Source organism: Drosophila arizonae, chromosome X (genome assembly GCF_054131065.1).
Source record: "Drosophila arizonae isolate 15081-1271.41 chromosome X, UAZ_ARI_1.0, whole genome shotgun sequence".
NCBI lineage: Eukaryota > Metazoa > Arthropoda > Insecta > Diptera > Drosophilidae > Drosophila > Drosophila arizonae.
Window position 1 is genome coordinate 27,295,575 of NC_142927.1, and position 13,816 is coordinate 27,309,390.

Sequence of the window (13,816 nt, forward strand, 5' to 3'; positions counted from 1 at the left end):
TGGGGTCGCCAAAAATCGTCGAACTGATCATTAATATATATGTATATACTGCCACGCCTCTTGCTGCCTTTGACTTACATATTCACAGAGCCTTTCTATCATGGTTCATGACATTAATTTTTTAATGCGTTCAGGCCATAAACACAAAAAAAAAAAAAATTATCATGTTTATATTTTATTGAAAATGAAATTTATGATATTTTTCCACATATTACTCAGCCGTATTATACACTCAATATTAAGTGAATCTATCAATCAAACTGAATGTTGCGCTCAGACAGTTTATGCTACCTTAACTCAAATCCCATCGGGAATGCCATTGATGCTGTCATCTGGGGCTCAAATTTTAAACGCTCAGCTCCATGAAAATGACATTGTCCTTAATGACAGATGTGTGTGGTGCGTTGTGTGTGAGTGTGGCACGCCCACAGGCTCAAATAGCTCTAGACGCCCACTTTAGGCTGACTAGCAAAAAAATAATTTAACGCTTCGGCGGCTTCTGCATATTTGTGCCCTGATTATTGTCACACCAAATGGTTGTTGTTTCAATTGTAATTGCTGTCGGCTGTCGGCTGGGGATGATAGATAGAAATCGAGTCGGGAATTGTATTGCTTTTCATGCTCCAGTGAGCTGCGCACCCACACACACACCCACACACACGCATAAGAATTGCAATTATATTTTGCATTTTGATTAAAACTCCTGCCACACTCACACTCACACACGCGCTGCAATTGGAGCTGTTAATAGAGGCCAGAGGCAAGGCGAAGGTGGCCATTCAGGGTCAGGGTTAGGGCTCGGGTGAAGTGGGGCTGGATCGGGTGTTGGGGTCGTGGCTTGATCAGCTGCCAGCTGTGCAAAGTGAGAGCGAATGCCAAAACACGCTTAAGCGCTAAACAGCTGTTTCCACATCCGCACCAAACACACGCCACATGGCCCCAACCCCAGCCCCAGCCCGAGTCCCCGCCACGACTCTATAAGCTTCAGGCTCTTGGCAATTTGACAACGGCGCATTATCCTTACAAATGGTTGTCCGACAACAGCTGCGCCAAGTGCCTAGTCCACTGTTTCCAAAAACTTGAAAGAGAAAAATATGTATTTGAAAAATGATGTGAATGTCGCTCAGATAGCGAGCGAGCGAGGAAGAGACACGGCAAGTCAAGCTGTTTTTGCTGGCGTTTTGCCAAGTTGTACGGATATATTTAAAACTGCATAAATCAAAATACATACACAACCACACGCACTCGCCAAAAGAGAAAGAGAGAGAGGGAGACAGGGAGGGGAACAAATGTTGACACTGCCAATGGTAATTTAATAAAGCCAGAGTGAGCGTCTGTTGGTGCCCAATTAGCCACGGATTGAAAAAGAACGATTTAATGAAAGCTAACAATGAAAAATTCATAATGATAAATGATTCAAATTGTGCTAGCATAAATGGGGCTAATGTTGCAAGTACTACAGTGTTCGTGTGTGTGTGTGTGTGTGGTTGAAGAAGAGAGGGTGAAGGAGATAAGCAAAACTACGTCAAGTGAACAGGAAAAGTTGCTGAGCTGCAGTTGCAGTAGATAGAGCTAGATCAGTCAAGAGTGAGACTGTTTTCGATAGCTCTATTGTAATAGCTATTTAAATTATTGATAACATGCCTAGTGCTTAAAGTAACTTGTGGGGGTAGATGCTGAAATTGTGAGGGCGAAATTCTAAATATCAATCAATCAGTCATCTAATAGTGGTTAAGATTCCAATGTTCTATATTAAGATTGAATATATTACTATTTTAAAGGTTTATCAAAAACTATTAAAGTTATCGATAACATGCGCCATGTGTTTGGGAATCACTAATAAACTGATTGAAATATCGGCTGGAAATACGAATGATATATTCAATTTATATAGCCCATAACTATACGTTTCTGATATTTGACTACGATTCTGATATAGCTATATATAAAAGTGAGCTTCTTTTCGATAGCTATATAAAAATATTTAATTTCTCAACTCAGTTAACCCCTTAATACCTATGCTCCAGGGAAGGATTGCACTTTACTGAGCTCAACATTCGAGATGCTATTAAAGCGTCTATCATGAAGTAAATCATTTAAAATTAATGATGTGATATATAAGAAAAATATCAAAAAATCAAATGAAGATAATATGTACAACGCTTAAAAATACAATTCGTAACAATAATTTATATATTTCAAACAGTTTTTGTCTTGTACGAAATTCGTTTCCACTTGCTTTAACTTGATATTTGGCAATTTTTGCATAGTTTCACATAATCAGCAAGTCGGAAATTCTGCTCTGGCATTCTGAGTGGCTCACTCAGCAGGCATTATCTAGTTCACTGCAAGTTTTATAGACACTTAAGCAGATAGCACAAGGGCAAATAGTTGGAATCCAATTCAAAGGCTTCTCCATTGCCTTAATCCCATTGTAAATGCAAAAATTCGAAAACTCATCAAAGGAAACAATTCGATATTGATGATTGTGTATGCACGCTGAGTACGAAACGATTTCGAGTTATTTGACAAATTTTGTCCAGAGCTGCATTTGCAGCTGGCATCAAATTGCTAATGCGATAAACTTTTAATCAATTCCGTCAGCTGCTTGTCCCGTTGATTAAAGGGGAGACACAACAGGGACTGAAGGCAGCTGAAAATACGAAAAGCATGTGAAAATCCAGTGAGGAAAGCATTTGGCAATTGCTCACGCAATTACAAACGCAAATACAGCTGGGCCAGAGGAGCGAGACACGGGACGCGGGACGCGGGGCGAGAGGCGAGTGAGAGGCAGGGCGGTCTTGCTGCAATTGCTGCAGCTGCATCTGCAGCAAGAAAACGAGAAATGCAAATTGTCAGGCATGCAGCACAAGCGGAGGAGCCTGTGTCTGCCTCCAAATATGTATGATGTGCGGCGCACACGCACATGAGCCCAAATGTGAAACGGAATTGAAATGTGGCCAATGTGGGTGGGGCGGGGCGGTGCGGGTCTGTGCGAGTGGGCGGTGGCTTGATACAAAATCAACTCTTTGGCTGGGCACAAAAGCACAAAGCAATCAATGAGAGCTGCCACGCCGTGGGTGAGCAGGAGCTGGTAAAAGGCATACCAGAGCAGGAGCCGGAGCAGGAGCAGGAGCAGGAGCTGAGTGTAGGTGACAGCTGGCTGCCCGTTGAGGGCGGCTGTCAGGACATGAAATACGCTCGATGCCAAGCACTGACAGCCAGTCTATCAGTCTATCAGTCAGTCAGTCCCTCAATCAGCATATCAATCAGTCATTCACGTCAGTCAGTCTGCTCCAGGTACTTGTTGCTGGGCAGTCGAACTGCCAGGCACACATAATTGATGAAGCAGACGAGGCAAATGTAAACATTATTGCAACTAATTGCAAATGAGCCGAGACTAGTCCCCGAGCATTCAGCTCGAATAGGTAAATGTAGTTAGCGAAATGTTGCCAACGGCAGTTTGCAGCCAAAGTGTTCAGCTGAACAAAGAAATCTGTATTTATTTTGCAAGTGCAGCAATCAATCAGCTGCAGCACCAGCACAAGTGCAGCGCCCGGGCCTCGTTCATGTTGCAGCAAGAGCTAAACTCGATTTTAAAAATCAATAATTTGGGGCTATTGCTAGAGGGGACAAAACTGTGCTACGTATGTATGTGAGAGATTATTTTATTGACACAGTATATATACTATACTGAAGACTAAATAGACTGAATTATAGTGTTCATAATATAGTAGAGTATAAACCTATTATGGTATTTTTCGCAACACAATTTGGTCCCGTTTACATTTTTTTTTTTCAAGCTAAATTAGCAATAAGAAAAGACAATGTCCACTCAAAAATTAGTAAGACTATTTGCATATACGAATGAGAATAAAAAAATGAATTAATAAATCCGAATATAATATAATTCAATATGAGAATAGCTCGAAGAGCTGTAAATTAGTAAATTAAAGTAGAATAAAGTAGAACATTATTTCAAAACATTGTACCATGATTTTCCTATTTCAATGGGCAATAACTGCAACATAGTATTAGGCTAGTATTCCAGTGTTGTAAAAAAGAGTAAACGTGCCCCTAGCAGATCAACTGTCTGAGAATGAAACACCGAGTTTCTACTCGTTGTGCTCTAGGTGTGATCAAATAATCTAAATTATAATGGAGTGTGAGAGCATGAGAGGAAAAGAGACTTGGATTGGGAGAGCACCTAACTAAGGATGCGCATACATAGAAAATATTTTATGTTACTTTGGTCTACTTTCATTCAATTTTTTAAATTTGATCTCCGTCTTTCATGAAGTGTTCTTGCAATGTACCTATATAATAATAATATCCAGTCACGTGGTCGAGCTTCCGTATCTGAATTGCCTAACTGGCCATCTTATTCTCACTCAGCAACGTCAGAGATTCACGCTCTGCACTTTCTTCGATTCCCACTCACGGAGTGAGAATTAGAGTATAAACTAGAGCAATGAGAGGATGCAAACTCCCTTAGCAAATATTTTAACATCAACTTTGGACAAGTCTTTAGCTTCACTAATACTATTGCGATGGTACGACCTTGTTAACATAGAGAGCAGAATTTGCTATTAATTTCACAGTTGCACGAAATATTTATAAGCAATAAGACTATGCTATATACATAAATATATATACATATATTTCAGTAGACGAATTCCATTTTGTGCTCAATTTTTGTAGTTCGTCCATCGTCAGTTAAATCTTCTTCTCCTTGAATGAGCTGACTGTGTTTGATATGCTAAATTTCTTAAAATCAACAGAACTTCTTGCGCTCATAATACTCAACGTTCGAACGCGTTCTCTGTATTGAATTTTATTCAGCTGAAATTCGCATTTTTGTTTGTCAAAGGTCAATGTTGAAAATGAAACAAGTACTACAAGTATATATTTCTGGATAGTTGGATAATATGCATATAAGTTCAACAATTTTACCATAAGAGTGCCCTAGTCGGGTGTGTCCGACCAGGTGATACCTTGCTCGTTGCGAACAGCTTGTAGTCCAATCATTTAATGCTTCTTTTATACGCCCAACGCAAACAACACATGCACACATATACAGCCACGCATCCACATAAGCACACACAGTCACACACACTGAAAAATCGGCGTGGCTTGGGCTGCGCTTATGTATGTGCTTTATTATGGAAAATTGAGTTGTTGAACAAATTTTGTTGTTGTTGAACTTTTTTAATCAAATTTTTAGAGCATGATAATGACATCCTGATGTGTGTCTTTGCCAATGCACATTTCTTTTTACCATTTAAAATACATTAATTTTAAATTTGGGGAAAGCTAAAGTACTCGAAGAAGGAAACATTTATTCATCACTGTGAATTTTAAGTCTTAGGTTTGTGTTATTCTAGCAACGCTTTAAAACTGAGTCAAGTAATCGATTGTTATCGATGATATTGCAAATGGAATGAGTAATCGAAATAATAAATGTCATACTCGTACAGTCTAAGGTACAACATTTTATCTCTCAAGTCTCTCCTATCGAGATCAAGCTGGTCACCCTGCTGAAAATAGATTTATATTTTTAATGTCTTCCTCTGCCTGTTACATACGCTTATACAAAAACGGTATACCCCTAAACTCCATACACAATGGGTTTAGTGTATAAAAAGGCAAACAATGAAATTGCTCGACTATTATTAAAACATATATGGGAAATTGAGCTTGAAGCTCATTGCTCAATTTGCCTTGCATTGTGTATATAGATCCAAAGGAATATAGACATATATGTTGTTGTTGTTGTTGTGGAAATATTGCCAAGTAAGCTCCATTGGTGTAAACTTTTGAGTTTGTTTGCTGCCAGCTGTATATCTCTGTCTCTTTCGTCAGACACTTTGGGCTCATAGAATAACAGCTCTTAGCACGTATAGATAGATATACATATTAGCAAAGATAGTCTTTTCCACTATATAGATTTCGTATGATGGGCTCCGTCATCATCTTAGTCAGCTTAAAATTGCATCTAATAAATACTCGACTTTATTATGTATACTTTGTATTTGTGCTTTATTGGCCAGGTTATCAGAGCTGTTGTTTGTATTATTCCGTTTATTGATTGTGTCGACTGAGACATTTGTTTGCCTTTGCTAAGCTGTGATTTCTGTCTGCTGTTTGCTTGACTCTTGTCACAAATAAACATTTCGCACCTAGCCAATCTGCTATAATATCGTATTTCATTATGCATACTCAGTTTCAAGTTGCTGATGAGAAGTGCAATCGCTGAGCGGAAATTGTTTGTGCAAGTGTGATAAGTAAATACATCGAGTTATGGATGGCTGTAATAGAATATGAAATGCATTCAAATGGCTTAATTAATACAACTGCCAGAGTGAGTGGCAGTTCGTGAATTGATCAACCACTCTGAATTGTGTTCTCCCGCACTCATCTAAGGTAATTTACAGTAAAATATTCCTCGTTGATAGACGATATATCCATTATAAAATATGGTCTATCCTATGATATTTTCAAACTCAAGTCTGCTCTGTCTCATTGAGCTTAATAGTCAAACAAATAATAATCAGCTTTCAAGAGCTCTTAGCTCTAGTCCATCTCAACTTTCCATGTCATTAACCATGCATATTATGCTCAGACCCAACTTCTAAGATCTTCAGATATGTCATGAATTATGTTTCTGCTGTCTCTCTCTACTTAACCTGGTTCGCTAACCTTTAGCTGGAATGGTTTCATGTGTATAAAGTAACTTTCCGCTATCTCCACATACCTTAGAAAATAGCGAACCCAGCATTGCCTAACCTAACCCAACCAAATTGACGCGCTAATTAAGATAATCAATGACAATATATGTGGTAAAAAAAAAGAACAATTTGTATTTATTTGTAGTAAACATTTGACTTAGATATTATCTGTAACTAGACGATGTTCGTTATAGCGTATAGGATATGTGAGTGCGTTACCCTTGTCCCAAGAGTATAATTCCTGAAAACAAAATAGATAATACTCAACATGGGCCCAAACCAGACAGCAGCTAGACTCTTACCACTGTGAGGGGATTATAGCCGACTGTCGTCGTGTAGCTGAACGGATTCGAGAAGGGCAGATTCGCGTTGAGCAGTTTGCCCTTGTAGAGATCCACGACGTAGCGAATTTGTGTATTTTTATCGGTCCCCGAATCGATGGCATACAAATTGCCGCAGACAATAAACATTTCGCCGAATTGTTTATGATCAAGTGTTATATTAAAATTATACTGCATGCGCAACGTCTCGGCATCCAGCTACAAAAATAGACGCGACATATATATAGAGACGAGATAGAGAGGGAGATAGAGAGAGAGAGAGATTTACCTTAGCTACCAGAGTATTGTTCGAACCGAGCGTGCTGTAAATAACCCAAAGACCGACTTCATCCACGTTGAAGTCCATATAATTATAGTCAGTTGCGTAGAGTCGATTGCCAGTCGCAATTCCCGAATATGGCAACTGAACGCCTATAAGAGTTTCATATTTGTAGCTATCAATATACATATATTTGTATATCTCATAAAGGAGAGCCACTTACTTATCTTCTTGGAGGTCGTCAAGTCCAGTTTGACAACCAAATCGGAGTTCTTCTGTTGATAGTAGAATGAACCGTTGTAGACGACGTGTGCATTGCCCTAGGAATTCGATAGTTCTAGAGAACAGATTTGCTGATATTACATCATCGACTTACTTGAAAACCTTCAGATATTTCGTACTTGTGCCTGGGCACACTGTTCACTCGATATTGCGTGCGCGTGGAGAACTCGAATAGGTTATAGGCATCATTTTCGTTGGTCACAAAGGTTTTCTCCCGATCGACTTCTCTTGGCGCTGGATCGCGCAGCCAGGAGCCATATTTCTCATTCACCACCTTGTGGAAAACGGGCTTACCCACTGCATATAGATAACAGGCTGTGAACAAAGAGAGGATATGTTATAACCCTGAACTAGTAAGCTCCATCGGACACTTACTTTTCACACGCTTCGGCAAGCCCGGGTAACTGCGATTGCCTGTCGGCTGTATCTCAAAGTTGTTGAGTATGGAATCCTTGCATTGATACAAGCTATGAGCATAGGTAGATAGAGGACTTCTGTTTGAGATAGCGGGCAATGAAGTAGCACTACTCACCTAGGGTCTGGGCACTGATCACAAACGGGACACTCGCTTTCGGGCGGCCGCTGTCCGTAGATCTTGACATTGTTGCCCACATAGGGAATCTCACTGTTTGGATCCTGAGCTATAAATACCAAAGGAAGTCATTTGATAGCCACTCATCTGAACGCGTATTTGAGGAGTCGAACTTACGCGCTATTTCGAAATTAACCATAGTCGCATTTAGCTCATTGCGTGCCACGCAATGGTAGTAGCCGAAGTCGTCCTTGCGGAGGTTGTTTATGGTCAAACGCATGGAGGTCTTGAAACTGCAGGGAAATATTTAGTTGTATATGAGTTTTACGAAGAGCTCTATAAGAGTGAGTGACTTACCCATCTGGATAGGACTCAATGCGATACTTATCACTTGGATCCAGTATTTTGCCATCGTAGGCCCGCTCCCAGTACCGTATAGCCTCCGGAAAGGCTTCGACCTGACACTCCAGGGTGGCGCTGCTCTGGTACTCCGCATAGATCATTTGCCGGTAGACAGATATCATCGGCGCAACTGCCACGAGGGAGAAGGTGTTACAAGCTGCTCGAATTGGTTTCCTTTGCTACTCACAGTGCACCTCGACCAGGAACGTGGCGTTGGCAACGGGCGCAATGCCATTGTTGGCATAGCAGGTGTAGGCAGCCATTTGATGTCGCGTAATGTTGCCGAACTTGAGAAACTGTCCACTAATGGAGCTCACTGTCGCACGGTAGACATGCTTATTAGGAATTACCTCACAGAGCTATGCAGGCATTTTCTACTTACGCTCGATGCCGTTCACGTTGATGGTGCGTCCATCGTCGCGACGCCACTCCACCTGGGGCTGTGGATTGCCCGTCGCCGAGCAGCTCATGTTGAGCGTCTTCCCCTCCTCGACGATGACATTGCGTCGGAAGTTGGGCGCATTGACATCTGCCGTTAGGGTAGATCTTAGCTCAAGGGCAACGCAAAGCTCTCAGGGATTACTCACCTGTGATGGAAGGTGGTATGAGCAGATCATTGGAGGCGCTGCCATTGGGATACTGCATCTTCCAGGTGTTGATGCCAGGCACGCCGGGTGTGCCGTTGGTGCCCGGTTTGCCCGGACGTCCGCGTGGACCCGCTATGCCTGTGAGCGCGAGAGTGTGGGAGAAGGGGAGGTTGAAATCATCGAAAGCTAACTTTACCCTCACTTACCCTTCAGCCCTCGTTCACCGGGTGGACCTTGAGCACCCTTTGGACCTGTTATGGACATGCCATCCTTGCCATCTTTGCCATTCAGTCCATCCTTGCCATCGCGTCCGGGTAGACCGTTCTTGCCGTCGGCTCCAGCTCGACCCGGCACCCCATCCAATCCCGGCTCACCGGGTACGCCGTCTCGGCCATCCAGACCGGCGCGGCCCACGGCCCCAGGATCACCCTTGGGGCCACGAGGACCCGGTGCTCCCTGCTGGCCCACACCGTCGACGCCTGGTGCTCCCGGCAGGCCGACGTCTCCGCGATTCCCTTTGGGACCGGGTATGCCCGGCAGGCCGGGATTGCCGGTGGGTCCTTTGGGTCCTACTGGGCCCATTGGGCCAGCTGGGGCTGGCGGGCAGTATTCCTGTGTGCCCTTGCAAAAGCCCGTGATAATCTTTTCGGGCACACGGCAATACGTATTCAAATAGATCCATTCATCCCCGCCTGGGGCCGCGCCCTTCAGACCCGTTCGCTTGCGTATCTCTGTGTCCTGCTCCTCCAGAGCCTTGCGATGGTTGGGATTAAAGAACTCAATCAATGGATCTGCTGCAAGTACATACAATATATAGATTCAACTGGTTCGGTCATTGAACTGGATTGAACTAGTTCTGGCATTGCTTGACTTACCATGCATCGAGGCGGGAGACGACGAGGCGATGTCTCTGCGAAAGCGCTTCTCTATTGGCAATTGGCTAATGAAATTGTTGTTCATCTTCCGCTCGTTGCGGACTATGCTCATCGGCTGCGCTGTTGTAGGACTGCAAAGGGATTGGAATATATAAATGAACTAAGGTTGAATCACATATATGAATTATAGATGCCACTTTAACTGAGCAGAAGACTTCATAGCGCTTATCTTATTATGAGAGGAAACGAGAGGCAATATTTGAGATCCCTGAGCTGGAACTAATTTTGTAGATAAAACTTGGATTGTTCATATTTCAATGAACCGAATGAGTGAATCCGAATCCTAATAATGAAAACTGGAAAAGGAATTGGAACTAGAGTTGGGACTAAACCTATAAGACGAACTGAATCTATTATCAATGCTTTCCGGTAGTGTCTCATACTGGAACTAGAACTGGAACTAGTAATAAAAGAACTAAATTGAACCGGGACTAGTAGAATGCAGAAAATTGAATTGTAAATTGAAGAGGAACTAGAACTTGGCATTATCAAACGCACCTCGCCGCCATGGGATAGTCCCTTTCCATGATCTGGGTGACCATGGCGCGCAGAATGTGTTCGGAGCGCAACAACTCGTCCTGGAACTGGTTCCGCTGCTCCCGCTGACGCTGATGAACGCCCACGGTCACCGACTCCTCGCCCGCCTGGGTGTACGTGTAGAAGAGTATCGACAGTGTGGCCAGCATCAGAGTAAGTGCGCCCAAGTACAAATAGACGAGGACAAGGGACGTGGGCGGCGGGGCGTCCAGTTTGTTGATGCAGTTGCAGCTGCACTTGCAGCCAGCCGGCTGGCAACTCTGCCGCTGGCGATGCTGGCAACTCTGGCAGACGCCGCCCATGCCCACGCCACTCGCCTCATCCGGCAGCAGCATGTTGGCCACCAGCTGCGTGCTGGAATCTGTCAGCTCTCTGGAGGCGCTGCTCTGTGATGTTGCCGTAGTCGATGTTGTCGATGTTTCGCCTGTTGCCTCTGCGTCGCGTCGCTTCTTCGAATTGCTCACACTCTGATTAACGGCCAGCAGCATGTTTGGCGGGCAACTGTTCGATCGGTTCAATTGAAACGGCGCTCCTGATTTATGCGGCGCGAGTGCAGCCGTTGGATAAAACAGAGATAAATTAATAGATAAATAGATGTGTCAAATGAACCACTCGCTCGTATTTTTAGACCATTCAAGTGGGCGCGCTCTATTTATACGAGCTCTCGACACGATTTTAGGTATTCAAATCGAAAAGGCTTTATATTATTTTCTATGGCCTTCCTCTTCTTCTTGTTGCTCTCAGTCCGGACACTCGAGTCAATAGTTGTTGTTATTTTTTTTTTTTTACTGCCGAGGGCGGAACTAGTATAAAATTCACAAGTTCTGCGTTAATTTCCGCTGCATGTTTGTTGACAAACTGCGACTATATACGTATATATATATATACATGTATATATGTATATATATATATATATATATCTCGATATACATACATACGTTCGATCCGCTGCGTTTGACAACTTTTTAACACTTGCTGGCCACACTGTGGCGGTCAGCGCGTGTGTCTGAGCGAGCGCGAGTACGTGTGAGCGCTAGAGACAGATAGAGTGAGTGAGTGAGAGAGAGAGAGAGAGAGAGAGAGAGGCGCGCGCGCTCTGAGTTGCGAACGCGTTGGCGTCTAATTTCCGACTAAAAATTTTGTGTGCGACAATTTTCCATTTCGCCGGCAAGCGGACGCTCTGTATGTGTGTATGTGTGTGTGTGTCGCTCTCACTGTAAGTGTGTGTGTGGGGTTTACTTTTTGTTTTTATAAGAGAGCCAAACCAGGCATTCGACACATTCGCAACTCCAAGAGAGTCAAAGCACGCGAGCTGAGCGAACAGCGATTGATATAAATTTTATTTTAATTTATTTATCCCTGCGATGTATGAAATAAAAGTTAAATATAAAGCGAAAAATAGAAACGTCTGCCAGGTCGAGCAACAGCTTTCAGTGGGGAATAGAGGACGCCAATGTGACCAGAGCGCCTTTATTTACCTTACTCAGCCAGGCAGACGCATGCGTCCTGTTGCATGCCACAACACTGCAGGAGCGCCGCCTGGAGTCCATGTCGGCGGGGGTCGGCAGGCACGGGGGGAGTCTGACAGCAGCGAAAAACAAAAAGAAAAACAAAAGAAAAAAAAGGGACGCACATGTTCCGATTCTTCTTCTGCTTTGTTTGCTTTCGAAACATATGAGTGGGCAAATCGTGTGTTGCTCTCTCGACCCACAAAATACCCACACACACACACACACATGCACACATACACGAAGCCCACATGTCCTCAACAAGTATGAAAGCGAGAGCATCAATGCCCCAATCAGATGACTACTCACAGCTCAGAGCTTCACTCGACTGCCATTTATCAAGCTGCAACTGTCAATCCAATTCAATCCAATTTATATTCCTCTATTTTCTCACATTTGCATTTGCTTTTGCATTCAGCTAAATATTTATGATTCCATTTAGATATTTCAAGTTCTTTTCTAAGATACTAGGATAAAAAGCAATTTTTTTTTATTAGTTTGAATTAGTTGTGTATGGAGAATATTTACATACGTGCATATGTAAATGTATTGTATGTATAAATATATATTCCATAGTTTGTTTCTCTCGTTTTGCATTGTTGCAAATTCTGGAATGTTCCTCCTAGCATTCATTCGTTCATTAAAGTTCTAGAAAGTTTATATTTTTTTTAAGTGTCAGCACTATTAAATATAACTGTAAATTATATATAAAATAAATTACTAAAACTGACTTTGGCAATGGGAAATATTGAAAATCAGAAAAAATTATACCTGATACGCTCATTAAAGCCCATTGAAAATAAAAGATCTGGCGTTAGCTTATCCCAATGCGTTAAATTTTTTTTTTTTTTTATCAATATTTAATTTGATTTCTTTTTAATAAGTATTTATATACTACAATATTAAAGATATAAACTGCAGATTTTTTTTGTATAGTTCTACATTGTAATGAATTGTAATTTTTTAATATTGCCCTGATTTGAAGAAGAAAATGCTAGAAACTTTTGCTTTGGCATTCATTTATTCGTTCAGCTTATGGCAAAAAATAATTATATAATTTAAATACCAAGTAGCTAGCGAAGCTAATGAATATTGAGAACAGAAAATTCAACATAGCTGGCGCTACTAGTATTAAATCCATATGATTCCTGACCCGAGCCTACCTTAGCCTAACATTTGGCATTGGACAACATTATAACATAAAACTTGGTAAAATAAACTATTGAACTCCTCGATCGATGGAGGTTGAGTCATATCTAGTCGGGGAATATTGAAAAACATCTATTTTTCAGCTACAGCTTAAATCGCTAATTAGTTTTGATCCATTCGCTGGCAATTTAAAAGCAATTATCTTGTTTTACAATCAATTATTTATTATTATTTTCTGAGTTGTTTATGAATTTAAATTGTATTAAGATTTATTTTATATTTTATTCGTATATCAAGCTAAAGTTTTTTTTTTTTTTCGCTTTCATATTGTATCTGTACATAAATTAAATTGTATTTAACATGAAATTCGGTTACAGCTCGTTAAATTCTTCCTTTATTATCTGCTTACTTCGAAACTTTCTTCAGGAGTCCATTATAATGCTAATTTAAAGCAGATCCCGTGACTTAAATCGCTGATATATAAACTCGCTGCACAAATCTCAACTTCAAACTGTTTTTCAGTCCATTGTTTTCCTTTTGTTAGCCTTGTTAGACT

At 41.7% G+C, this 13,816-nt stretch overlaps 2 protein-coding genes across 8 annotated transcripts in view; one reads left to right on the forward strand and one right to left on the reverse strand.

Moving 5' to 3' along the window:
- Sh (Potassium voltage-gated channel protein Shaker) overlaps positions 1 to 13,816 on the forward strand; it is a 206,676-nt gene that overhangs the window by 52,529 nt on the left and 140,331 nt on the right. The gene's annotated exons all lie outside the window — the stretch shown is intronic.
- On the reverse strand, positions 6,834 to 11,746 carry LOC108619476 (uncharacterized). 3 transcript variants are annotated; one of them, XM_089474202.1, is made up of 16 exons: positions 11,538 to 11,746; positions 10,565 to 11,135; positions 10,007 to 10,137; positions 9,338 to 9,922; positions 9,132 to 9,269; positions 8,927 to 9,073; positions 8,732 to 8,860; positions 8,500 to 8,674; positions 8,320 to 8,435; positions 8,143 to 8,251; positions 7,986 to 8,077; positions 7,705 to 7,925; positions 7,552 to 7,648; positions 7,338 to 7,480; positions 7,031 to 7,267; positions 6,834 to 6,969 (listed from the first exon to the last, which is right to left on the reverse strand). In XM_089474202.1, exons 2-16 carry the CDS (start codon positions 11,089 to 11,091, stop codon positions 6,886 to 6,888), a joined length of 2,931 nt encoding a protein of 976 aa, XP_089330328.1. In that variant the 5' UTR covers positions 11,092 to 11,135; positions 11,538 to 11,746; the 3' UTR covers positions 6,834 to 6,885. The 3 variants fall into 3 exon arrangements, with proteins under 3 accessions (XP_089330328.1, XP_017871562.1, XP_089330327.1); XM_018016073.2 differs by having other exon boundaries at positions 9,338 to 9,925; positions 11,542 to 11,745; XM_089474201.1 differs by having other exon boundaries at positions 9,338 to 9,925; positions 11,538 to 11,745.